The sequence below is a fragment of the Sander lucioperca genome, chromosome 10 (assembly GCF_008315115.2).
Source record: "Sander lucioperca isolate FBNREF2018 chromosome 10, SLUC_FBN_1.2, whole genome shotgun sequence".
Taxonomy (NCBI): domain Eukaryota; kingdom Metazoa; phylum Chordata; class Actinopteri; order Perciformes; family Percidae; genus Sander; species Sander lucioperca.
The window spans coordinates 21929760-21957130 of NC_050182.1; the positions used below are offsets into that span (position 1 = coordinate 21929760).

The 27371-nt window shown below is 42.6% G+C and overlaps 2 protein-coding genes across 4 annotated transcripts in view; one reads left to right on the forward strand and one right to left on the reverse strand.

The window, feature by feature from the left end:
* The window catches only part of mms22l (MMS22-like, DNA repair protein), a 47574-nt gene extending 28917 nt beyond the window's left edge, over nucleotides 1–18657 (reverse strand). For 2 of the 3 annotated variants that reach the window (XM_036006016.1, XM_031322678.2), the window contains exons 1-15: nucleotides 18458–18657; nucleotides 15730–15928; nucleotides 15267–15392; nucleotides 14951–15003; nucleotides 13186–13273; nucleotides 12103–12280; nucleotides 11836–11929; nucleotides 11371–11501; nucleotides 10033–10146; nucleotides 9767–9943; nucleotides 9236–9304; nucleotides 9004–9123; nucleotides 8297–8532; nucleotides 5013–5229; nucleotides 4591–4880 (exon numbers count right to left, since the gene is read on the reverse strand). In XM_036006016.1, the coding sequence (XP_035861909.1) occupies nucleotides 4591–4880; nucleotides 5013–5229; nucleotides 8297–8532; nucleotides 9004–9123; nucleotides 9236–9304; nucleotides 9767–9943; nucleotides 10033–10146; nucleotides 11371–11501; nucleotides 11836–11929; nucleotides 12103–12280; nucleotides 13186–13273; nucleotides 14951–15003; nucleotides 15267–15392; nucleotides 15730–15928; nucleotides 18458–18524 (2159 nt within the window). In that variant the 5' untranslated portion in view covers nucleotides 18525–18657. Of the gene's footprint in view, nucleotides 1–4590; nucleotides 4881–5012; nucleotides 5230–8296; nucleotides 8533–9003; nucleotides 9124–9235; nucleotides 9305–9766; nucleotides 9944–10032; nucleotides 10147–11370; nucleotides 11502–11835; nucleotides 11930–12102; nucleotides 12281–13185; nucleotides 13274–14950; nucleotides 15004–15266; nucleotides 15393–15729; nucleotides 15929–17571; nucleotides 17687–18457 lie in introns of those variants that run through there. The other variant, XM_031322679.2, reaches the window with a different exon arrangement.
* LOC116066554 (proprotein convertase subtilisin/kexin type 4-like) overlaps nucleotides 17709–27371 on the forward strand; it is a 238799-nt gene continuing 229136 nt past the window's right edge. Inside the window, 3 exon segments of the mRNA XM_031322680.2 lie at nucleotides 17709–17766; nucleotides 17769–17828; nucleotides 25821–25996. Of these exon segments, the coding sequence (XP_031178540.1) occupies nucleotides 17724–17766; nucleotides 17769–17828; nucleotides 25821–25996 (279 nt within the window). The 5' untranslated portion in view covers nucleotides 17709–17723.

Below are 27371 nucleotides of genomic sequence, written 5' to 3' on the forward strand. Positions count from 1 at the left end.
GGGATTACTGGGTGCGGCGGTGCGCTGCAGGGTGGAGGTAGAGGTGGGGAAGGAGAGGAGGATATTATAGGCATAGAGTGGAGCCTAATGCTGATCCCCTGTACACAAACTATACTTTGGCTCTTCTGGCTCATCTCATCCCTGGCCCTGGCCCCAGCCGCTACAGCAGCCCCACAGTGGCTGGCATTAGCCCAGATAAGCAGCTGAAGGAGCTGTAATCTCATTTAGACTGGAGATGATCCTCCTGTCCCCCTCATCCGCCCGGATGGGGGTGTGGGGAAGCGGCGTTGAGGTGTGCTGGGGAAGGAGGAAAGGACAGAGGAACTAGTAAACCCCCCCCCCTTCTATCCCATTCTCAACCACGCACTCTAGTCTGCACATACATACACGCACACACCTTAGCAGTGCCTTCCCTTCCAGCAAGGTTGCATCTAATCCAGAGAGAGCTGAGACAATCGATTAGAGTCTGAATTCATTAGCCTCGTTACTACAGCGGAATGGGCCTTTCACACCCATCAACCCTCATTGTACAAGACATCATCAGAGACCCCACTTAATCCTCCTCACTGCAGCTTCTTACAATGTGTACACACAAACACACACACACACACACACACACACAGTCAACGCCAACACACCATTACGGACCCCGTTTAACCCTTCCCCCAGCTGCATCCAACATCCAGACACATTAAATAAAATATAGCATCCTAATAATGACAGTCACCATAAACACACACCCAGGCACAAGCCAAATTTAATCCATGTCCACTTTCTGTTTTATATCGTTAATTTAATGTGTAATTGTAAAAGTAAAACGTGTAAAAGGTGTAATTGTTACTACATTTCTCATAAGGAACCAAACAGTAGACACTTGACTTTGAAAAGAAAGGCCCAGTATCCGGTATAAGGAAAACTCTTCACAGGGAGGCTGGTATTTTATCAAGCCAAGGAGATGGGGGATTACTTGTTTGTACCGAAAACAGATCCAACGTGGTGTGCCAATGCCAGCTCACCTCATCAACCAGCGACACCCCCACTCTCCCACAGTAGAGGGTCAGGGGAAGGAATAAAACTGAGGAATTATGCCTGGGACTGGCTTCTTGCCTCAGCACCATGGCAATGGCTATCAAGAGTGAATGTTCGGACCCTCCACTGCCTCAGCCATTGGCAGAATAATTCTCTTAATGTGTGCAGATTCCACACGGCTCTCACTAGACATAATGATGCACAGGCTAAATTTGCCAGGCTACATAATTGCCCATTAATTGTGTCACAGAAAAGGCATTAATCACAAAGAGATACCGAGAATTGCCAGCCCGAAGAATTATGTTTAATTTGGTGGGACGGATTGGAAAGAGAGAACATGGTATTTTGTTATGTGGTTAAATGGGTCAGTGTGGTCCAGGCCATAACACAGAGGGCCTCTGGGAATTCTCTTCTTCTCTCTCTTCTTGGCCATTAATGTGCAAATGTGTGCCCTCCAACCCCGAGATCTGAGATAGGAAGTTTGGGAATTAGCAAAGCTAACGAGATACCATGTGATGGCAGTAAGAGAGAGTACACTTAGGTTAGTGTTTCACTTGTGGTGTGTGGGCAGGTGTGTGTGTGTGTGTGTGTGCAGGCAATCAAGCAATCATACACCTACATGAATCAGGCAGAGGGCACTGTAACACTTAACTTCACAATGTCCGTATTCTAGTGTTTAAGCTAATTTATTAACCTTTTGTAAGCAGTGTAAGTACAAAGTGACAGTAATACTTTTTGCTTAGTAAAGCCCCCAGTATATCCCTGGTGGTGTGAAAACTATTTAAGAAATCACATGCATATTAAGAAATGCAGCAAAACCTGGAATATGTACTTACTAGGGCTGGCAATGAAAGCTCAATACTTTTTTTTGAAAATGATTGAAATGTGTCTGCAGCACTGACTATCAAAAGATGTACTACATTTGGCATTGAATGCTGGCTCAGATTGTCTTTCTTCCTTACCTAACCTTTGATCACCGTTTCTGATTTAAAGTGGCTCCAATCAATACTTTCATATTAACAACGGAAATGAAACGATGAATGAAATGTGTCATGTGAAAGCTGTCACTTGTAGCGAATGTACCCCCAGATAATTATCACCCAACTCAAAGCATTTTTGCTTCTTTCTTCTCATTGTCAGGACAGACAAAGTTAGCAACTAGCTGGTGAACAAAGCATTTAGCTTCTCAAGAGCCAAATATTTCCCTCAGAAGTTGGTGGAGACCAAAACAGAGCTTAAAGGAGAGTGATTTTTAAGTTTACATTGACCAGATAGTCAGACACATGACTCCAAATGACTGAAATGGGAAACGGTTTGCCATAACAACTTCATAAGGTGATAAAATTCCAATGTTGTCATTACAGCTAGAGCCCTGCAAGCCCGTCGGGGCCCGACAGGCTAAGCCCACTCGGGCCGGGCCGTTTTCTTTTTCTTTTCTTTTTTTTTTTTTTTACAGATCGGGCTCGGGCTTATTTTAGCTTCTCTCCTCATTGTGCCCATAATATACGTGCAGCAAAGCACACGTCACAAAGTGTGTATGAAATATTGTTATATTGATTATATTATAAATATTATACATCGCCTAAGAAAGTAACACAAATGCAACACGCATACACAGCACTCGTGAATGAACTGAATGATGACCACTGTACGTAGCAGCCTACCCTACACACACAGTTCAATGGATTTTTATTTATTTTATTAATTTTATTTAACATTAGCCAGTTGGCGAAGAGTTATTTTTGGACATTGTTTTGAACATTGTTCTTCAGTTCAGTTACTGAAAAGCAAAGGTAGGCCGTTTATTTACTTATTTTTGCGGTTTGATCCTGTAGCACTATATTCTCCCTTCATGTTTATGCTTCTGTGTAATGGACAGTTTGTCCAATATTTTTGGGCATGATGTTTCAGGCCTATAATAAAAGTTTACCTCTTAGTAGCGTGTGACGTGTGTGTGTTTGCGTGTGTAGCAGAGACAGCGCGCATCAGAGAGCGCGCGTCAGAGAGAGAGAGAGCGCATCAAAGAGCGCACGTCAGAGAGAGCTTAAAAGTGATTGATGTTGGTCTCGGGTCGGGTCGGGTTCGGACTGAAAAAATTGCAGGCGTTGTCGGGCTGGGGTCGGGTAGGGCTTGAGCACCACGGGCCAGGACCGGGTTAGGGCTGGAGTTTTTGGCCCATGCAGGGCTCTAATTACAGCCCGTTATGCTGCCCCCAAGTGGCCAAAAAAAGTCACTTAATGCAGCTTTATAATAACTTTACCAATTTTAGACTGTATTTTATTTAAACATTGTGTGTATAAATGACATAAGTGAAAACACCTTGAACACCTTTTCCCGCTAAGAACACAAAACAAAATAAGAGTTTACTTGCAAAACGTACTGTGCAAAATAATAGTTTTTCTCGATTACCGGTACTCTGTTTTTGTGATTGTTAGGAGAAAATCGTAATCGTGATTAAAATTCTGATTAATTGCACAGCCCTTTAGATTCATCCTTTTCTGTTGAAATGAAAATAAGGGGTTTGTAGAAAAATTGGTTTTATTTCTAAAAGTAAGGTATCAAAAAACTGTTCTTGTGGTATCGGTACAGAAACTCTCAGGCAGTCATTGCACCTAGTTTCTTTTCCACTTCTTTTCTTTTGTGTTAACGCTGCCAACATGACTACATTTGGACTAGCTCTGTTAGCCATTGTCCAAGATTTCAATTCCATTTTGGACCATGTCCGTGTAGCAATTCAAAAAGTTTAAAAGTACTTACTTTAGGTAATTAATTTAAGCGTAAGTACTACTTGCTATACTACTTACGATAATTATGGTTCTTTGGAAAGGAAAAGGATTGTTGCAGACTTAAAAAGCTGGCGAGCAAGGTGATACTCAACTCTTTAACACCAGATTTGACTGGAAATCTACAGTGAAGGATCACACATCATTCCTCACTCTGTAGCCTTGCAGTCTCACCTGATTTCTATCTCCTCTCCCTTCTGTTCCCACCTCTACCTCCCCACATAAACAGACACTGTTTCAGCTGTGGCTCTCTGGCCTTCAGCTGGGGTCGCTCGTGAAACGAACACCCGTGTCCTACGGCTGAACCCGTCCTGACGCCCTACTGACCATAGTCTCTCAACGCGCTCACAGCACCGCCGCCGTCCCCATGACGACAGGAGGGTCCACGGCGGGTCCCTTGGGCCTGTAACTCTACACAGAGCTTCACCAGCACCTGGTGAGGGTGACATGGGGGCCACTAGGTCTGCTGAGACTAACAGGGGCCTCAACGCAACACAGGGCCTTTAAAGACACTCATTCCTGCTGACAGCACAATCCACCTATTGTCAGTATGAGAAGTGACTGGAGTCCGGGCTGGGTTGGGAGGAGCAGAAGAGATCCCTCCATTGTGCTGTAGCCGCTTATCAGATTTTAATAGAGGCTTAGCTTGGCCTTGGCCAGAAAACATTTGTCTGAATGTGTCTACTATCTGTGTGGGAGCAGTTATCAGGGAAGAAAAGAATGAGGGAAACTGAGAAAAAGTAAGAGATACTGGTAGTATTTACACCAGCTGTCTCACCTGAGCTGGGCGAGGACGGTCTGCAGAAAGCCCAGGGCAGAATTCAGCTCTGAGAGGCGGCAGGCAGGCAACAACCAATCAAACCCTTCGTTGAGCAGCTTTTCCTCGGAGAGGTTGAGACTGGCGCTCGTCTCGAACACCTCGGCCACGCCCTCCAGGTATGAGCCGAGGGGCCCCCAGAGGGCAAGTCTGCGAGAGACCTCGGTGGTCTTATCGTAGAACTCTTTGGCCGTCTCATTAAAGGAGGAGGCCAGCCAGCTGGCCTGTGCACCAACATCCAGACCCCTCTCCTGGAAGAAAATATCAGGTGATGTCAAAACATCTTGAACTGGTGGAATTTGTGCGTCGACAAAAAGCCTTTGCTGTGTGCCTGGCTTGCAACAGTACACTTCCTGACACAATTTCTGATTGACAAACAATACCTGGAACAACAGCAGCAGCGACAGCTGTCCCCTCCAGACCAAGGTGCGGTGCCCGGGGGGGCAGTTAGAGGGAAGGAAACCCAGCAGCTCACAGGCTCTGCTGGACACATCCTCCAGCTCCACCTGCCTGGCCACCACCAGAAACAGCAGCAGGAAGTTCATGAGGCCTGCCTCCGGTAGCTCCTGCATCTTCTTTGAGGAGAACTTGGAATAAATCCTGGAAACGCAAGCGAACAATAGAGAAAGGAGGAGACAAAGTTATAAAAAATGTTGCACAAGAGATGTTCTGCTAGAGGAAGACGTGTTCAGGATTACAGTGTCTGCTCTTCACAATGTCACTTAATCCGGGGCAACAAAATGGTTGAATAGGGTTGTGCCGCTGGACGATATCATCGTCCATCATGATGGCTGGCCGACATCACGATGGAGAGCAACCATCATGATGCCACGCGCCCCACCCTGTCAGACACACACTAATCCTAGTCACGGCCGCTGGACGGGAAACTGACAAGTGCGTCGGTCTTAAACTAGCAAAGACACTTGCGTCGGGCTTTGTGCTGTGCTGCGCAGGGTGCAAGATGGGCCCCTTAAGTGGAAGCTACTTTTTTCCCCTCTACCTGCTCTAGTCGCTCTACCTGCTAGTACCGTTGGACACAGCGTTCTCGAGCGAGAGAGAAAAAAGCGTTAACGTGGAACGCTATCACACTTTCCTTTCTCCCCTCATTGGACTAAGTTTGTCGACACTACTGTGTGCGTGCATCGATAAGTAAGTCTGATGTCCTGTAGGTACGTGACGATGTTATGCAGGATTTATGAACGTACATTAGCAACAGTAGGCTAATTCACGAGGGTGCTATTTTATGTGTGAGCTAATATTGCGCATCTGTTCATGTGCGCTGCAAGAGTTATGTTTCTGTTTATTGAATGCGTTATTCAGTGCAAACATAACCGAGAATGTAGTTTAATCTCAGTAATGATGGTATATGTCGCTCTGTTGAAGGCAAACGTCCCACTGTATTGTACTGTACTGTCGTTACGCAGATCACGGACATATGATTGACTTTACTGCACCGTAGTTAGCTAAGTGAAAGTAGGTCAAGTTGTAACCCCCCCCCCCCGACGACGACGATATCATCGTCCATCGCCATGTTTTACTGTGAGCATCGTCAACTGCCAATTTAGGGGACATTGAACCCAACCCTATGGTTGAATTGTTTAAAAAAAAAAAAAAAAAAAAAAAATTCCAATTTCAATTGTTCTTTACTTCCACTGACCAACTCTTCAGAGGTGATTTGTTCTTCTGAAACCTCTGACTTTAAATGCTGACTAACTGAACTTTCTACCCCCACCGTGCATCCCACCACCTGCCTCCATCGCCGTCTCAGCTCCAGGCTGGGCTGCCCGAGCCTGTTTGTGTGTGTGTGTGTGTGTGTGTGTGTGTGTGTGTGAGTGAGTGAGTGAGTGAGTGAGTGAGTGAGTGAGAGAGAGAGAGAGAGAGAGAGAGAGAGAGAGAGAGAGAGAGAAAGAAAAAGCGAGAGGGAATAAGCAGGATCTAACAGCGTGCTGGGTGGTTCTCTCCCCCAGCACGCTGTTAGATCCTGCGGGCACTGTGGAGAAATGCCTTTAAAGATCATGTTAAATGTCAGAGACACTCAGACACACAGCAGTAGGCGCTTGGTCCTTCTCTCTACAGCCAAACCAATTTACTGCAACACCAGAGAGAGATCAATAAAACACACACACACACACACACACACACACACACAGCTTGCTGTTTGCTCGCCTGGCAGGAAAACACAGAAGGCTGGAGCACACACACCCCTTACACCCCACCTCCCAAACATAGATGCAGCCCACACAGGTGAGTAGAGCTGCTGTTTGGGTCAAAACACAAACAGCCAGCACACCGAGACAGACTCGGTGTAAGAAGTATGACTGATATGAAGGAGTGGAGAAAAACGAGAGAGGAACTGAGAAAGACCAGGTTAACACCGAAATCATCTTAGTTAAACCCACAGAGGACTATAAAAGGACTGCCAAACATGCAGTCAGACTGTGAGAGGAGGAAGATTTAAATAGATGAATGGGTAATATGTAACAGGGATATAAGCAGCGTGCTGGGAGCAGCATTTTCTGTGTTCTCCCAACCTGTCTGTCTGTTTGTTTATTCCGGACAGCTTTTTTTTTTCTGGAGGCGAGCAGATGCTCCTAACTCCCGGCGTTGGAGATCAACATGCTCGCAGTCGATCCCATTAATGCGGCCGGCGCGGGTGCCCCGCAGAGCCCGGCCAGGAGTAGGAGCGCTGCCGAATGCTGTAGCGATAGAGTGGGCACGCCTCACGCCTCCTGAGGGGGAGGAGGTAGTGGTGAGGGAGGTGGGGGGGGGGTATCTGGATCTGTCCCAGCACAGTCTGGCGGTTGCCAGACTGCCTACCACCCACATCTCCCCGCTCCCCACCACCCAAGCTCCACTCTCTATCCGTGTTGGAAACCAACACAGCTTCGTTAAGGCGAATTAACCGCCACGCTCGTTAGCTAATTAGACCCCATGTCTGCAGTGCTACTGAGCACATTCCAGACAGAGGGAAGTCATTAGGCGGATTTATCTACGGCTGCCTCTCTCTGGCGCCCAGCCGGCCTTGGATATAGGATGGTCCAGCGCTCAGTTCTGATGTGCACATTAGCTTGTGATCTTTCCTCTCTTCTGTCTTACTTTCCTTCACAAAAGGCACACACTCTCCCTCCATCCAGTGGCCTCACACACTCATCACGATGTCACTGCTCTAGGGAGCAGGTGCAGTGTGTGTGTGCTTCTGTAGGAGGCTTCTTGGCTCTGGTTTGTGCTGAAGAGCAGGTGGTTGACTCCTGAGACACCTGCTCCACTGGGGGGCCTGAGTAAATATCAAAGACGCACTGGGAGGCTGCAGTGCACCTGGCACGCACACAAACAAGACTGAAATGCATGATAGTAAGCAAACACACATGGTGTTTGTGTATTCATGCAATTATGCACCTATACACACACACAAATCCAAACAGCACACTAAACACATTAGAAGATCAAGGGGAAAAGGGGAATGCTACAAAGCCTAGTCCTGATTAGTAATCATTTTTCACAGCCTCTAATCCATGTTTTCCCTTTTTATCTGAACTCTTCCTTCAAACTATACAGTATATGCTGTATATGGAGTCAACTTCCTGGCTGTGAGACATACTTTTCATGGTGGAAGTGAATGTGAAGGAGCGAGAACTACAAAGCCTCCCAGCCTTCTATCCGTACTTACCTTCCTTTGATCTGTCTCTGTGGGACTCCACCAGCCCTGTCCTGGGAGAGGCACAGGGCCAGCACTCGGAGGAAGATGTGGAAGGAGTTGGCTGAGCGGTAGAGCTGGGTGTGTCCTGGAGAGTGGAGGGGAGAGGGGGAGCAGCAGCTGCGAGCCTGCTCCGACAGAGCCAGGGGCGTCTTGCACAAAGTGCCCACGCCAGACATCCCGAGCCAGGGTACAGTGAATGCAGCACTCTGGGGTGGAGGGACAGAAAATAACGTAGCTGTACAGGCCTCGGTAATAACTTATAAGAAACACGTGCTGCGTGACCAATAATTGTGTAGCAACCTTTTCAATAGCATGACAAAGAATTGGAAGTGTGTTGTAAAAAAGCAACAAATATGATGTAACTCAATATAACAATCTTAAAGATCACAGATAACAAATAACGCCTTACTTTCTTACATATGGCAAAACTATAAGAATGACAGCAAGTGGAAAATCCAAGACAAAGAAATAAAAGAATATATGACACACCATGTCAAAAAGTGGAGGTAACGTTAAACAAGTAAGCTAAAGGGGGTCTGATTGTAGAAGATATAATTAAAATGGAGGCAACATATCAAGTTTGAGCAATTTTTATCGTCTGCATTACACCATCAGTGACTACAGCCTTTGGTTTCCAAAATCCTTCCTTTCCTTCCTTCCTGAAGGTTGGCGCTCACCAGATTCTTGCTGTAGTAGTCCCAGAGGGTGGAGACAGCACTGGTGCTCGGTTCCCACAGCAGACAGAGACTGAGACAGCAGTGGACATGCATCCTGACCTGCTCCTCTGCCAGACCTCCCTGTTATTACACACACGACACGCATACACACGGATGGGTACAATTTACTACGGAGACTGTATTTCTTTTCAATGAGGTTAAAAATACATGTGTAAACAGAAGCAGCGCTGACCTTAGGGTTACAGGTTAACTTGAGCAACTCTTCCGCAAAAGTCCAATTATCCCCCAGATGTTTCTGTGACTGCGGACAAAACAAGATGCATCATTTAAAAACAATATCGAACAGCAATTAATGCTTTTTCATCAAAATCATACTGAAACTAAATATGGGTATAAGGGGTGAAAAGTAAGTAAGTATGTCACCTGCATTGCTATTTAAGACTAAAAGTAGATATTGCCTGCAGAGGCATCATCAGTCTCACTTATTTCTTTTATGAAGTCCTACATTTCCCCAACGTGTCTAGTTTTGGCACCATTCTTTATTAAAGTGTCAAGACAAATTAATTCTCAAGACTAAATTTAGATTTGCAGAAGCCTCTTGGATGAGAGGCAAAATGTCTTCAAAACGACAACTTCTGTGAGGAATTTTTGTCTTTACAGCCCACTACCTGGATGAATTAGATGCACCTACATGCATTTTTTTAGTGAAAGAAAATATTTGCAGAGTAACATCTTAAGGTGTCAATGACTCTCGGTCTTTTACCTCATACTGGACAGTGCCGTTGCGACTGTACTGCCCTAACATTGCTACATGAGTGAGCAGCCACCATGTGAATCCCAGAGGGTCCTTACAGTGCTTGGGGAGGCCGCTGAACTGCTCTGCTGCTGGCTTCCCTGAAACCAGAGGCCTCAACAACGAGTTCATGTAGCTCCAGAAAGACTAGAGAGAAATACACACATAGGTTCGTTTTGTATAGATACAGTCTATATATTATCGTGTGACTCTGAACATGTCTGTATTTGCGTTACCTGTGTGTGCAACACTTTGTTCCTGTATTCCAGAAGGTGCATGAGCTGGACCCACAGCTCTTTGGTACAAGAGCAAAGGTAGTGATGGCTGCTCAGTGCCTCCGTAGGCCTCACCTAGAAATCAACAGGATCCATTCAACATTAGGTGTGTAACGACACATCGATTCAATGATCCAATATTATCGACGCAAAGTGAAAATATTGATACATATCGTCTGTAAGATGTCCCTTTATTTTAGAATCCCGCTTTATATTTTTTTCTTTTTATTAAAAAAAAAAAAAAAAACGTTTGTTTTTAATTTAAATGTCTGGAAGAACTTAGTAAAAACATTTTCAAAAATCATATTTTTGTTGCTTTTTTGAGTTGCTATAACTGTAGTCTCGCATTGCCAGACCTTCCTCCACAGCGCTGCGGAGGAGGGTCTGGCTAGTCCACACAGCATTCTGGAATGGGAGGAAAACGTGCTCTGGTTTATTGGCATTTCTTTAAACCGATCACAATGGTCTTGGGCGGTGCTAAGCGCCGGACGGAGCAACAGTGCTGATGCAAAATAGCCTCAGGAAGGAACTTGTTTTGGTGGAACATGTGTACGTTCAAAAGTAGTTTTAGTCGTGCAACAGAAAACTCAGATTGGACAGATAGTCTAGCTAGCTGTCTGGATTTACCCTGCAGAGATCTGAGGAGCAGTTAACCATAGTCCTCATAAATCCACCGGAGGTTAGAACGCCAACACAAAGGAAGCCCAAGGTAACGGACATCTGGACTAAATGAGGGACATCAGGCGGAATTTCCGGCGGCACCTGAACAATCCCGGAACGTTGTGTATATAGACTACTATAAGTGTAACTGAATCGAATTGAAATTGTATTGTCGTGACAGACTTTAAGATATCAGGAAAATATTGTATCGTTGTCCAAAAAAACTATATAATATTATATCATAATAAAACTTATTTTTTTTACACCCCTATTTAACAGAGTAAACTGCAGCTCTGTTCTACATAAATGCAAGTGGTCTTTCACTGATATGAAGATTATACAATTAGTTTGATTATATTTTGTACTGTAAGTACTCAGCATGCAAAAACATGGTTTAATATTATTACCATCCAGTACTAATGCTGTATTAGAGACTTCTGGGGGGGGGACCTTTTGTGGGCATGATGAGATGCCAAATTCATATTCAGTCTGTGCTAGCCACAGCTTCCATCCATTTTCTATCAACCAATAACTAAATGTCATACACCAGAATTGCTTGTTTTAAGCTAAAAAACAACCTAGAAATACTGCTGGTACATCTCAACAGTAACGTTTAATGACTTGTGGCCAGCTGCCCACCTTGCTGTATTTGCCTATGGCCAGACCAGTTAAGTCACACAGCAGACTGCACAGGTGCTCTTCAAACAGACTGGTATCGGTCAGGTTCTCTCCCGTCAGGTTCACAAACTGGTGGGCGTACACCACCTGGCCTGCAGACAAGAACAGGTAAAATGACTAAACGCCTGTTTCCATGAACATGCCTTGACTGTGAGCTGCAAATCAAAAGATCATGCCCACAGTTCTAGTTGTTAGATGTTACATACCAGTCAGTGTACAACCATTCACTGTCTTGTATGGAGAGAGAACATGGTGTCTCTGTAGCATTATCTATGCAACAATTCCACACTTTCATGTTATTACACTCCCATATACAGGTACAATCAGTCTCTAAACTACAACATAATACAAGTCACATAGCACATTTCAATATCTTCAGTGTCTATTTCCTGTCTAGATATTCAGTTACAAGTACCAGACACACACCTTGCATCTTGTGACCAAGTAGGTGAAGGATCTCCAAGACTGACCAGTGGATGTCAAGATGAAGGTGTAACAAATGCCAAGAGGGAGGAAAAATCTGTGGTAGAAATACAGAGTACCGAGGTTCAACGTAAACAAGCAGGAAAATCAACTGAAAATATTTCCTCACATTGTACTAAGGTTCTGGGTAAAGGGAACTCTTAGGCAAGGGCTATGAAAAAAGTCATATCATCTTTACAGCCGCACCCGATGCCTATGCATCGCACACACCTTTCCCGGGTTAGGTATGGTGAAGGCACTCTGAATGTTGGCGGGCAGGTCTTTGAGTCGTCCTAAGAGTAGAGTGATGCCAAACAGCTCCTCCAGAAGAGCGGAGGGGAGCAGAGCCTCCAGCTCTTCATAGGAGTGTGAATGACCTGCATCCAGGGAGCTGAAAGGTTCCAGGAATCTAAACAGATACAAAAAGGACATGCATGTTCAAATACACTAACACATGCAGTAAAAGCAGCATTGAAACACATAGATCAGGGGTGTCAAACATACGGCCCGTGGGCCAGAACCGGACCGCCAAAGGGTCCAAGCAGGCCCACTGGATGACTGGATGAAAATTGCAGAGAAGTAATTAATTCCGATTCCAAATTTCCCACTTAAATCTCAGAGAATATCAGAGATCTTTTTCCGTAAATGTACGACATGAATCTTAGAAATTCTGAGTTTTTCCCGGAATATTACCCCTCTCTCCCGGGTCCCTAACTTAGAACGCTGTCGTAGCAGTTGCGTTTACCAACATCAAGCTGACAAGAAACTCTGTGGCAGATAAAGTTTCTGGAGTGGTTTAGTGGTCTGGTCCTTGAGATCAAATTAGGGGGATGTGGCCCATGAACTAAAATGGGTTTGACACCCCTGATAGAGATGAAAACAGAATTAGTGATACTGGTGTTGATATAGACTACGTTTACACGTGGCCGGCTATTTTCATAAATGGACATTTAGAACCACTACGTTTTCAGTATATATGTCATCAATGACGTCAAGAGCATGCCAAACCTGTAGGTGGCAGTGCAACAAGAAGCTCAAGAACACGTTAGCCAATCACAATCCCCAAAATAGCAACAACAGCAAAGAATCACTTCTCTCAATCTCTCTCAGCTGCCTAAACCTCCGTTTGTCTCAGTTTACATGCAAACGAAGATTTACAAAATCTCCACTTTGGCCGGAGATTTTAAAAAGACTCGTTTTCAGAGGCGAATTCTCCGTTTGCGTGTAAACGAAGGGCACAAACTAAGGGAAATGTCTCAGTTTTTCAAAATAACCATTTACGTGTAAACAGGGCCATAACATATGGAGAATTACCTGTGCACGAAGACTTTGACATACTGAAGAAATGAAACACATTGTTGTCTGAGGTCCTCTGCTTCATAGTGGAGGCTGCCTGCTTGACCTACAACACATGAGGGATGTTGTGGGCAGTATTCCTAAATCTTATGTAAAACATGCCCACTGTATCAGATACCAGACATAACTCAAACACTAGAATTGGGCTGAACAATCTCTTAATGGTAAACTCATTTGTTGGAACAGTAGGCCAAGCAGATTAATTAGTGTGGTCACTTCAGAAAAGCATACTATTACACCCATATGTATCTTTATTATTCATTCAGTTTAAATATAAAATGATACAAAATTGATCCAGTAAAACCAGAGATATTGTCTTTTTATTCCATGCGTTCTTCTTCCTTGTCAAAACCTGACGCACACAATGCAACTCGACCGTCGACAGCTAGTTTGGAGATTTGGGTGTGCTGTGCTAGTAGCCGCAAACAGACATAATTGTGTAAAATCGGTGGTTTCCCTTTAATGCACGGCTGCTGACCGTTGATCAGCCAACATGATTTAAAGTGCTCATATTATGCTCATCTTCAGGTACATGATTGTGTCTAGAGGTTATATCAGAATAGGTTTTCACGGTTTAATTTTCAAAAAACACCATATTTTTGTTGTACTGCACATTGCTGCAGCTCCTCTTTTCACCCTGTGTGTTGAGCTCTCTGTTCCATCTTTGTTGGGAGTCACACATGTTCAGTACCTAGGTAAGGACTACTAGCCAGTCAGAAGCAGAGTATGAGGGCGTGTCCTGACAGTACCTAGGTAAGGACTACTAGCCAGTCAGAAGCAGAGTATGAGGGCGTGCCCTGACAGTAGCTAGGTAAGGACTACTAGCCAGTCAGAAGCAGAGTATGAGGGCGTGCCCTGACAGTAGCTAGGTAAGGACTACTAGCCAGTCAGAAGCAGAGTATGAGGGCGTGCCCTGACAGTAGCTAGGTAAGGACTACTAGCCAGTCAGAAGCAGAGTATGAGGACGTGCCCTGACAGTACCTAGGTAAGGACTACTAGCCAGTCAGAAGTAGAGTATGAGGGCGTGTCCTGACAGTACCTAGGTAAGGACTACTAGCCAGTCAGAAGCAGAGTATGAGGACGTGCCCTGACAGTACCTAGGTAAGGACTACTAGCCAGTCAGAAGCAGAGTATGAGGGCGTGCCATGCTAGCAGCTAGGCGAGCATTATAAGGTGTGTTCCAAAGTGACCACGTTTGTCTCTGAAGTAAAGGCTGGACTACAATAGAGCTGTTTGGAGCAGTTTGTGAACAGTGTTTTCTGTTGGAGATGGTAAGTCCCTTTGGGGGTGACTTTGGGCTTTTTCACTTTGTAAACCTATAACATGCACAAAAAAGATATATAACAGAATAAAGGAAAGAAAAAGCCAAAAAGCATAATATGAGCACTTTAAAGTTCATAATATGAGATGTCTAAAGGAGCATACTCAATTTTCAATTTCTTTCCTTTATAGATGCTAAAACCCCCTGTTTGCAATTTGATATTTTAAAAATAAACAACATGTACATTCCCCGGGCGCTGTGATTGGCTGCCCACTGCTCCCTTGAGGAATGGGTTAAATGCAGAGAATGAATTTCGCTACATGTATGTGTATGTGACAATAAAGTACCTTTTATTTCCACTTCTACAGACATTATCTGAGCAAGTAATGGCTTGCTGTGTGGACAAAACACTGACATAAAAACTATTAGCTGGACTGTGGATTACAAATTGCACGAGCTTACCAAAGTCATGTGAGCTGGACTGCACCAAGGACTCCAGCCTGTAAAGCTTTTGTCTGAAATACAACAAAGAGCAACCAGTGACATGTATGTGAATGACCAATGGTGGAGAGTGCAAAAACAAATACGTTCTAGTAAAATAAAAAAAAATAAAAAAGAAAAGACGAAGCTTTGTCTAAGAAGGACTCCATTTCTAAGCTTGTGCCGCCATGGAAAATGACCTTCAGATTAGGGTGGTTGTAGCAACAAAGATTAACATTAAAACCGGGTTTATTTTAAACGCAAACTTAACTGGGATCTGGTTTAGATCTTGGCTTACCTGAACAGACCAAAAAGTAGCTTTGTAGATTCCACCAATGCAGTCTCCGTTACCCAGGGGAAACCAAAGAGCTCCACTGTGTCTGTCTCATACTCGGCAGGGGCCGGGTCAAGACGCAACAGCAGCCTACAGAGTGGATGCAGTCACATGAGTTAAGACTTCATTTACTAAGGTTTTACTGCCGCTGAGACTTCTGCTGCCACCCTATTACAATGGAGGTGACATTTGCAGTGCTCAAAGCATCAAAAACTGACCTTTGAAAAAAAAAAAATCAACATGTTTCCAGAAAATTGACCCTTACTCAGGATAATCCACAGATGTTGCTGTCAACAGTTTTCATTGGTTCCCATTTCTCTGACACAAAATAGGCACAGTGAAAACTGTTGACCTCCAAGTGGGAAAATATGTTTGGTTTTGTTTTTTTTTGGTGTGATTACGGTGAACTGACGGACAGTGACTCTACCGTTTCAGGGAGCCTCTTGCAGTGTATCCCTCTGCGGAGAGTGCTCCGGTGGGGTCCTCCTTTGTTTCAGAGCAGCAGAAGCATGGCGGTCGGGCTGGAGTCAGCTCACATAGGCTATCTGCTGCGAAGGGAGAGACTGGTGGGGTGAGGGATTGGCTGAAGTCGTCTGCCATGCTGCCGGGAACAGAATCAGTATCGCCTTGAATGACAAAAACATTGTATTGAGACATTACAAGATTGGTTCACAAAACAGAGGTTTTTCCGTTATAACTGACTGTCAAACTGCAGAATAAAAGAAAGTTCTGGGGCGTTCATTTGTGTTTGTTCATGTTTCAAAAAGAGTTTAACCTGAGCCAGGCTGACAACAAAGATAGAAATCATATCACATCCATACAGGGACAGTAGTATATAGCTGTTAAAACATAATAACATATATGACACACTGGTATCGGATCAGTACTCGGTATCGGCCGATACGTAAGTTCAGGTATCAGAATCGGTATCGGGAAGCAAAAAATGGTATCGGACCATCTCTAATCGTGTTGCGTGAGGTGCAGACAAAAGTAGCAGGATTTCACATACTGTAGGGAGAAATTTACTATTTAAAAGCAAATTAAACTTGAGCCTATTATATGTTCAAAGCGATATACAGTATTAACCATAGCTATAGTATATTATAGCTCTTTGAATCTCTCCCCTCTGGCAGGAGGCTGCGGTCCATCAGGACCTCACGCCATATAACAGTTTCTTCCTCTCTGCAGTCAGCCTCATTAACAACTTAGGCCCCGGATCCCCTCTCACATCCTACATCCTGGACTATATACCTGTCCTTTGCACATTATAGCCTGAACTTTTGCACATCCCTCAACATTTTTGCACATCCTGCACTAATCCATACAGCCTATTTTTTCTTAATGTTAAATACTTACATGTATAAGTTATTTTTTTCTGTTTATTTATTTCATATTCATGTTTAATACTGTGTTTATGTATGCACCAACAACCAAGGCAAATTGCTCGTAAGTGCTATACTTACTAAGCAATAAATCGTTGCCTGATTTCTGATTCTGACTTTGGATCAAGGTATTGCTACAGTGTTACAGATCAGAACTGTGTAAAATCAAACAGAAGCTGCCATTATTCCACAGACAGCTGTCTAACTTATCTGAGATTGGTGAGGTTATTAAACATATATGAAGCATGAAGTATAAACTATCACCCAATTCTGTGTTACATCTTCTTAGCCAACTTCATCCCAACGTATTAACACTATAGTTTTACACTTATTTTTGCATACAATGGTCAATGAACCTAATTCATATTAAATTATACCTAATATTTGAGTTAAAAAACCCAGAAATTATAAATATTTTTGACTAATAGTTAGGATCTGAGAAATGTACGTTGACCGATAATCACAGCCTGTTTCGTGTATGAACCATCCGTGTTATTTTTGGGCAATTTGGTTGAAATAATCCCATATTTGTTATATAGAAACTTCGGAAACGGGTCAAATTTGACCCGAAGACAACAGGAGGGTTAAAATATGGCAACTCATGTTGCCCTGCTTCAAAACTAGTCAGTAATGGTGCAATGCAGCCCACGGAGCACGTATGTTAAATTACCCGCAGCAGAAATAGTTCATTCTGTCTACAATGTGTTTGCCAGTAAATAAGGCGACATCCTGCATAGTATTAGCCAGAGCCATAGAGATATAGCTATGTCTTTCTCTATCACTCTGGTATTAGCTAGTGATTAGTAAACCGAAATAGCATTATTTCTAGGTACACTAAACACAACAGAAGTTTCCAGAAACACGAATATTATGAAACATTTACAAACCTTATATTTCGGCTTCTTATGTAACGTAATATTCCTTAAATGTATAGCAAAGTATGAAGATTAACATTACATCGCTGGCATGACTTCGTTGTTTGGGTTTTCATTCTCTCCCGCGCGGAAACTCTACGCATGCGCAAACTGCCTCGCGTCCGATGATTGGTCCGAAGTTTCACAGTGGGCGTGGTCCTGTCATATCGAACGACACACAACAAGAGAACTCACCGCAACGTGCTTCCTTCGTCGTATTATTCCTCCAGGTGTGTTGCTGTTGTGTTTGTCAAATAGTCTCTTTCTTGTTTTAACGTCTTTATTTCTCGAGAGTTTTGTAAAAGAGCAAAGTCAGTGTCTTCTATTATACCACTGACAGCGCCAGCTCTATTGTCACCCTCATGAGACTTTAGGTAACGTTAGGCCTGATTTAATTAAATGTCTATGTCACAAGAGTCCAGAGTTCAAGTCTGTCGGAGTTTAATTTACACCAAATATATTAGAATACTAGGCCATAAAAGAAACATACACGACGAACACCGCTCGGTATGTCAATTATTCCCTTAAAAATCCTATAGCATACGCATTTCTGCTAACAAAAGGGCTTATGCACTGAACCAGAGCACCTGCTCCATGCCATGACTTTTCTACAGACATGTCAAAGTCACTTCTTGTCCCCCTCAGTCTCGCTGTAGAGGTGCCGCCCAAATTAATACAACAACACACCGGTTTCAGTAGAATTTTATCCACGCTAACCCTAATTTCCATATGCAGATCTGTCTCTCCCAACAGTCCCTCTCGCCATCACACCATTTCTTGCATTCTAATGCATTCTCACATCTTTACAAAATCCCCCCTTCCGCCACACGCCGTGGATGTGCTCGTTTTGTCGACTTACAGTTCGTTATTTCTGCACGTTTGACCTGTCCCGTGAGGAGATGCACGATAAACGCGCTGTTTTGCATGCTCTATTTTGCACGTTTTATTACCAGGAGTCAGTGGAGACAATTAAAATGGACGCGTCGGGAGATTTGGTTTTTTTACGATGCATCGACCTCCCGCTCTGCTTTCAACAGGAGGCAGTCAGTCTGTGTGAAGGCTCTTTCGCTTGGAAGGGAAAGGTAAATGCTTTTTTTTGTCACGACTAAGCTACAAACTCATTCACTCCTTTCTATGCACTGTAGTACATGGAGGGAGTGAGGTGTGAACCTGTTTCATCCCTCCCTCCCCTCGCCCTCAGATGTAACATTAGCCTCGTTTCCTGGCTTTGATGCACTGGACAGGGTTGGATTTTGATTTTAATTCAAGATTCAGGACTAACAATATGACTGGAAACTTGATTCAGACCTCATCCTTATGTATCACCAAAAATGTGATGATGAATGATGCAGTGGGACTTTATTATATTAAGGTGATAACCTGGTGTTGGGATTACTTGCATGCTTTAGGCTTCTTGATAAACGTAATGAACTGTGTCTAAAAGGACTAGCTAACATATGGGTAGTTACTACTGACTGCTACAGAAGCAACATCCGTTGGAATGTTGCCCCACTGTACAATTAAACAATAGTAAAAAAAAACATACACCCACACAGGTGTTTCCCATTTCTGCCTGATTAGACCTCGTGGTATCTGGGTGGAGCTACCTGAGGACAGACCTTTTTCCCATGAGATGTTTTCAATTGTTACAGTCTTCTTATATACTGTCTATGGGTACAGTAGGAAAAGCCAGACAATGTCTAATAAGGGGAGAACTTCCACTCGTGGGATACTTCCGGCTTCTGAACTGGTTGCAGTTCTACTCTGGTTCCACATGGGGGCGCTCACAGGCGAGTGCAGAATGAATGGATGTGTACGGTCCACTTTTCTCAGGATATCATTTTTTGTCTAGTAATTTGAATGTTGCAGTCGAAAGGGGAGGCTAAGAAAATACACACTGCTGGGTGTTAGATTTTTTAAAGTGTTTTTTTTGTTCTAAAAAGCCTTTTAAAATGTCAATGACATCATACACATCGTACGGCCAGAGATACTGCTTTACGGCAAGTTCTGAGTCACTTCCTTTGTTCTCTGGAGGCATCGACAACACAGCCGACAGGTTAGACTCTCCCTGTTAATACACGTGCTAGAAAGAGGTTTGCTAATGTTTTAAAGACCACGCCGAAATATTCACTCTGACATTCTGGTTCTGCTTCGGATGCCGTCAAGCAGGATCTCTGGTCGTAATCAGTCCTTCACTGACCAATCAGCATTCATTAGCAGAATGCTAGCGTGTTACAGGCAACAACGACTCAACCTGTAACAAATCGAAAGGACAAAAGTACTATAATCCATGTTGAACTTGCAAAAACAACAATTAAATCTGAGATTTCTCAACGACAATCAGGCGAAAGAGACAAATTTAGCCGTCTAGCTCCATAGACTCCCATTCATTTTGCACTCGCCTGCGATCACCCCCAGAGGAACTCTGGTGGAACTGCAACCAAATTCGGTACAATGGGGCTGAATAGGGAGTGAACAGGCTCTCTGTAGACGGGCTCTGGAAAAGCACAGGTCTAATTAGCCTATAACATTAATGATGGCTGTTACATTCAGGTGCCCAGGTAAGCCATGCCAATGAGCCAGCATGCACATAACCAGGATCTGACACACTTAAATGGAATGCAACCATTCTTAATATTTAGTTACACTTGTGCTTTCTATGGAGCCCTGAAACTGACAAGTCAAAATGTAAACAATTTATTAATTTACATACAAATAATTTATATTAAATGTATTCATTTATATTAAATAATTATGCAGAGTTTAAAAACAAATTTTCCCATTCTACATTACCAATTTCCCTTTTAAGGTGTGTGTGTGTGTGTGTGTGTGTGTGTGTGTGTGTGTGTGTGTGTGTGTGTGTGTGTGTGTGTGTGTGTGTGTGTGTGTGTGTGACTGTTTGCTAAACACAGCCCTTTCAGCTAGCTACCTAGCTGCAACTGACTTCCTTCATAAAACTACAGCAGCCATTGCACTTGTAGTTTCCTTTTATCTGTTGTTTGGAGGACTGTGTGTGGAAAAAGATCTATTTACTGAGTTCCCCAAACTCTGCTGAGCTCAGCATCACAAAGGTGTTCATTGTCCTGCCCTAAAATGTGTAATGTTAATAGGGCTGCACAATGTGAGGAAAATATGCGATAACGTTGTTGAATATCCCGATAACAATATGACTTGCGATAAATAAACAGATATTAAAGTGTACTACTCAGTTCTGCATTTCTGCTGCTTTCAGTATTCTGCTAAAATACAACAAATTGCTTGTTGAATTTAAAACAAATGAAAGGAAATCATTTCCACACCTGGAACACCTCCTTGTTTTCTGATTTTTAAGTGTTCATGCATCATTCCAAGATGGTTCCCCCCCCCACTGCTAACTTTGTAGTCACACTAATAAAAAGTTTGCTACTTTTGCTGTGTTAACACATTTTTGGAAGCTATATTGTTCACTCGTTAGTTAACACTATACTCAACAGCAGCTAACGTTAGCCTACCGCTAGCTAGTTAACACTACACTCGACAGCAGCTAACGTTAGCCTACCGCTAGCTAGTAGCTGGATTAAACACGGTTAAAATGCTGACAGCTAACGCTAAACGGTGTAAAGTTTGACTGTGTTTTACTGTAGAGGATTCAACACCGGGATGTAACAATCTGCAGCTGCTGTTGTCCATGGATGTTGTCGGTACACGATCCGTTCTGCCTGCACGATCCGTTCTGCACATGCGCAAGATAATACTGTTTTACGTATCCATACGACCTGCACGATCTGTTCCACGCTAGCCTATGGCTAGCCTCCACCGGGAAGCTAACGTTAGTTTAGCTAACAGCTAATTTGGCTAACCGCTAGCTGACAGCTAGATTCAGTCTAAAATAACGTTAACTCAAACGTAATGGGAAAAGCAGGCTACAGCTAAATTAAGACTTCACAGTAATAACAATAAAGACAAGTATTGAGTGATTGTATTTTAAATGAGCACAAGTAAAGTAGAACTGACGTAACAGCTGTTATATATGTTAGGTGTTTGTTATATATGTCAACGTTTATTTTCACGTTTTATTTTGAGGGTCTTTTAAAGTTATTACATGCTGTCTCAGCTAGCAGTTAGCCGAATTAGCTGTTAGCTAAACTAACGTTAGCTTGGCTGTCGACCGGAAGCGTGGAACAGATCGTGCAGTGTCGTAAATCCTCGTACAACCGCGCATGCGCGAACATTTTGTGCATGTGCAGAACGGATCGTGCAGGCAGAACGGATCGTGTACCGACAGATGTATTAAGAGCCGTTGTCGGAAAAACAACACAGACGGTGCGTTCAATGAAACTGGTAAACTACAGCCTCGTGGTGCATTTGAAGTTATTGTAAATGTCCTTTTCCTATCTGGTGGTTGTTTTTGTCTTTCAACAGCAATTTACTAGTGAAATAAGTTATTGTTATACATTATTATTAAATCATTTAATTTTGACCATATGGCCTTAACAATAAACAAGCCGTTCTTTAATGTCACCAACTGTTGTTTAGTGTAGTTTTTTTTTTTAACTTTCTTAAAAAGTATCGGTTCAGGCACCGATAATTATGTATGCGATTAATTTCAATTAATTAATCACAGAGTATGTGATTAATTAGATTACATTTTTTAATCGATTGACAGCCCTAATTTTAATATTTGTCAATGAAAATCAGAATCAGAAAGGGCTTTATTGCCAAGTACGTTGCACAAAAAAATGAGAAAATGAGAATAATGATTGAAAAATGTTCATTCCGTCCATTTTCGTGAATCATATCGCAATGTCAGTCAAAATAATTGGAAATTGATATTTTCCTCAAATCGTGCAGCCCTAATCCGTATCTATGAACTCAGTAATTAATGACTTGACCTCTTGCAGGTGTATTCAGATTGATTTTCTCTACAGGTGTACGAGAGAGTCCATGTTGTTTCTCAGCAGATTAATAAAAGAGTCGATAAACAAATCAGTGTTATAATCAGCTAAGCTTAATTCCTTTGGACTTAGAATGCTTGATAATAGCGGCCGAAAAATCTTAATGCTATAGGCTGAATTGAATAATTCAGCCTATAGCATTAAGATTTTTCTTTGTTGCTGCTTCAGTGCTGCACAGTCAGCTACGTCAGCGCCATCCTGCCAGTCAGAGTTAACTGTTAAGGGCTTAGGTCTCCATATGGACGGTAGGGACATGTCCCTACCAGTATTTTGCGAGGACAGAATTGTCTCTACCGATATTTGAGCAAACTCAAAAAAGATGTATAAAGGCTTCTTTGTGTTATGTCCAATCAATGTAATGGGCGAACTGCAGGAAAATATCCCCATGCCTGGAGATTTCAATGTCTTGTTTTCACCGTGTTTATTGTCTTCATTGGTGAGACAGACATATTTTCTGCTCTGGTGGGACAATAAAGATCTATTCTATTGGGAATGCTTTCTAACATGGAGACCTGGACTCCAGTGAAAGGATCTGTACTGCTTGGCCCCCATCCATGCCCTTGCAAGTTGCCCTGTGAGCAGTAATAAAGTGATATTTTTCCTGTGGTCAGACACTTAAAATAGTTTGACTTCAAAACAGCCAACTATAAGTTTGGTTGGAGTAATAACCTGTACATTTTAAAATAATGTTATCCTATGACCGGTAGTTTCACCTCTGGAAATCCTGTACGATACAATTCCACCATTAACTCCCCCTCTTTAAGGGGTATAGTCCGAGGTATGTAATGACTTTGCATAATGAGTTACATTCTCTTTTTCTCATCGGGTCTGCTTTCTAAAAGATCTCAGCTAGTCTCTTTTATCTCCAACAAAAAACCCTCATGGCTACAGTTTGATCAATTAAACTCCTGAAAGGGCCCCCCTCCTTTCAGTCCTCTGCCTGAGAGGAATATAAAGTTATCAGTCTTCCCAAGCGATATGAGGACGGAAATAAGTAGTTTGTCTATAAAAATGTCCAGGTACTTTATCAGTGTCCCAGTAGGCCCGGAGGCCCTGACACTGTTCAATGTGGCTCTCCTGTACTCCAGTCTCATGTGCTCTCCCTTTCTCCCTCTCTCCCTGTCTACTCCATCTCTGCCCGAGGCCCGCTCCTTGCTGGGTGGGGTGTACGCTGCCGGCCCTGCACCTCCAGTGGGATTGACTGGGGCCCGAGCCCCAAGTGAGGTTATCGATTTCAATCAGTGGCTTGGGAGATTGGAGCTGAATGATTCTGTAGACTTTAAACGGTGGCCAGCTGCAGTGCTTGTTGTTTTTTTTTGGGGGGAGGAATGCTGCAGGAGGAGGCACTTCTCTTTTGAAGGGAAGTCAGATAAACGTACAAACAGAATTATATATTGAGTGAGGGATCTTAATCTTCCAGTTTGGAGTTCCACTGTATGCTAGTGGTTGTTTTTTGGGAGTAAAATGGCCCAAATAGACATAGACAACAGTACAAAGATTGCAGACTACAGATTTCATATTAACAGTGATGTAAGGCTGCAACTAACAATTATTTTCATTATCAGTTAATATGTTGATTATTTTCTTAATGGATTTTATCGGTTGATTTGTAAAATGTCAAAAGATGGTACAAAAAAGGTTCATCACAATTTATTTGTCCGACCAACAGTCTAAAACCCTAATTTTTGAGTTTAACATCATTGAAGATTAACACAAAAAACAGCACGTTCCCATTGAGAAGCTTAAACCACAGAATTGTAAGCACTTTTGTTTAAAACGTGACTTAAACGATTAAAAGGTGATCAAAATAGTTGCCGATGCATTTTCTGCGGACTGACTAATTAATCGACTAATAGTTAGACTAATTAGATGCAACCTTTTAGTGTTTAGGGGGCTGTGTACATGTGTAAAACAACTGTCTGAATACAACATTTTACATCCTAATCACATTGAGTATAAACTTCTGTGTATATATATATATATATATATAAAGAAATTGACCAACTTCCTGGATCAACAGTAATTGTTAGTTGCATAATCTGGGGGAAGGAGTGGGAGTGTAAGCAATTAATACTCATCAGTACTGCCTTCTTCCAATAGTGCGTTGGGTGTTTTTTTTTGTCAAGTACTGTAGCTACTGAGAAGAGTGAGGTGACAACTTTTTGTTCAATCATCGTTCACAGGAAAGTGTGGGCATAAAGAAAAGATAAAGTTCCTGTTTTGCTTAAAGAGGGAAGTTAGTTCACTCAATGAGAGCGCCGCTGTTTTTCTGCTCTCAGAAGCATTTGCATCAAGGCCAGGAGATTAAACGTGTGGGTTGGGAACTGGAGAGAGAGTGTTGTCTCGCTTGGGGCCCCCGATGCCAGAGTTCTAGCTTTCATCGCACTGGGTGAAAGATTTCTCCTGGACGGTTCACTCTCTGGCTACAGGTGGGTGGTTCACATGCTGTAGGTGGCAGCCACTGTGGATTTCATGCAAAAGTACAGAGGAGGTGGCTGTGGGCAAATTGTTTCACAATTGCTTGTGTTCAATACTCTGCGCTGAGATGCTGAATCCCACACTCTATAAACTCATTTGTGTAGTTAAATGATATTTGGAGTGTTATGGTAATATTTAAAACCGTAGGTGTTTGTGTTTTTCTAATATAGATATTTACAGTATGCCAGTTTTTATACTTCATTAAAGAACCAATGAGAATGTGCTTATCCAGTGGGATACCGAATACTGTTTTATATCAGTGATAATGTCTGACATGTAGAGCTGAAAAATGAATGAGCGACTATTTTGATTATTGTAATTGTCCCTATTTTCATGCAAAAATGCCAAACAGCTGCTGGTTTTCTCAAATGTGCGAATTTGATGCGTTTCTTTGTCATATGATAGTACATTGAATATCTTTGGCTTTTGGACTGTTGGTCAGATAAAAAGCTATTTTAGTATGTCACATTGGGCATTTTTAATTATTTTCTGTCTTTTTATAAAAAAATGTATTCATCAAAAATAATCATCAGATGAATCGAAAATGAAATCTCATTAGTTGCAACCTTACTGACATGACATTCACTGTGTGATGCTTAGTCACATTAGTGTTATGGAAGTCTTTAAGGTGTCAACACTGGTCTAACTCATAGAAAGGCACTCTTACATCATTATTCCATGCAAGAATGTGGGTTAAGACTGACACAGCGTCCTAAATCATTCATTATTGACATGAATTTGTTAAACGTTGTTGACACATTTTCTTCTTTTTGACAACCAATCATGTTCTCCTATAACTTCTTTTTAAAGGCTCCATGTTCAGTGCGGTTGTGCTGCTGCTTGGCTGCCTGCTGCAGATGAAACTAGTGACCACAGAGGGGCATCGTGGGACCAACCGCCATGTCTTCTATGCAGTGCAAATGGACGGAGGCATCAGTGCCGCCAGGGCTCTGGCCCAGCAGCACGGACTGGAGTTCATACAACAGGTAAGGGCGTGTTTAAAACCCCTGTTGTTGCCTCCACACATGGGCCTGGATTTTTACATTCTCTAAATTCAGTTACTGAGGGTTTTTTCTATGAGCTGCCAAAGTGCTGACTTCTGTTTCCTATTTTGAGGGATATCTGGGTTTCATCAAATTACAGCAGCGAATATTTCACATGTGATCAAAGACACATAGAGTAGGCTGTCCAAACAGCGTGACACGCACATATGAAAAGACACATACTGTACATGCACACAGAAAGGCACACACATGCACATATACACGCACACTTGTATCTAGCCAAGCTTAGTTTATGCCTGTGAGAAACTCCTATATGTGGAATAGGCTCCAGTTGAATGTCTTTGGAGATGATTGGGTCTTTACCCATTTGCCTGAGTTTTAATCTGTCATGCTGAAATCTTTCCATTTATCAGAAGACTAGATGTGATTTATCCACATCAATACCTTAAAGGTTACTTTGGTTGTTGAGTCTGGAAGTGTGTCGACTCCCTCAAAAAAAATGTTCTCGGCTGCAAAAAAAAAAAAAAGGGCCTCTGAGCAGGTCTTGGGTAGGTGGAATATAGTAGATTTTTTTGTGAGAGCGAGTTCAAAGAGGCTGTTCAAGGGCATTACATATTTAAAAAAGAAAAAAAAAAAAAACTTCTGATTCTCTTTTATGAAAAATTCAGTCAGAAAGATTTAAAAGGCAAGCACTCTTATGAATTGACATTATAGGCTGTATATACAGTGCAGTCCATGATTGACATCTTATCATGCTCCAAGGGATTCTTTTATTTAACTTCTTTCAAAGAATCAACACTGATTCCTAGAATAAAAAGTACTATTAGATTAAAAACATTGTGTAAGCAATCCATCATGGAAATTTCAGATGGAAAAGCACCCAGATACTCTAAGTGTATGACCTGAAATACAGTGAGGATGAAACAAACATTAGATTGAATATGGACAGTCCCATTTTAAATAGGTAAAGCAAAATAGTGAATGTCCTGAATTTTTAGATGTTTTTCATTTTCATAGTTCTGTTTAATTGGTTATAGATAGAGCCCTACAAGTGGGAACATCCCACATTACATCACACCTCCAGTCTCCTAAGAGTCCCCCAAAAAATGATTTATTTGCTCTTCATTCATTTAAAGATGGGCTGCAACTAATGATCATTTTCATTGTTGATTCATCTGTCGATTTTATTTTATTTTTTTTTTTTAAGATTATTTTTTGGGCTTTTTAGGCCTTTATTTCCACAGGACAGATGAAGACATGAAATGGGATAGAGAGGGGGAATGACATGCAGCAAAGGGCCGCAGGTCGGAGTCGAACCCGCGGCCGCTGCGTCGCGGAGTAAACCTCTATATATGTG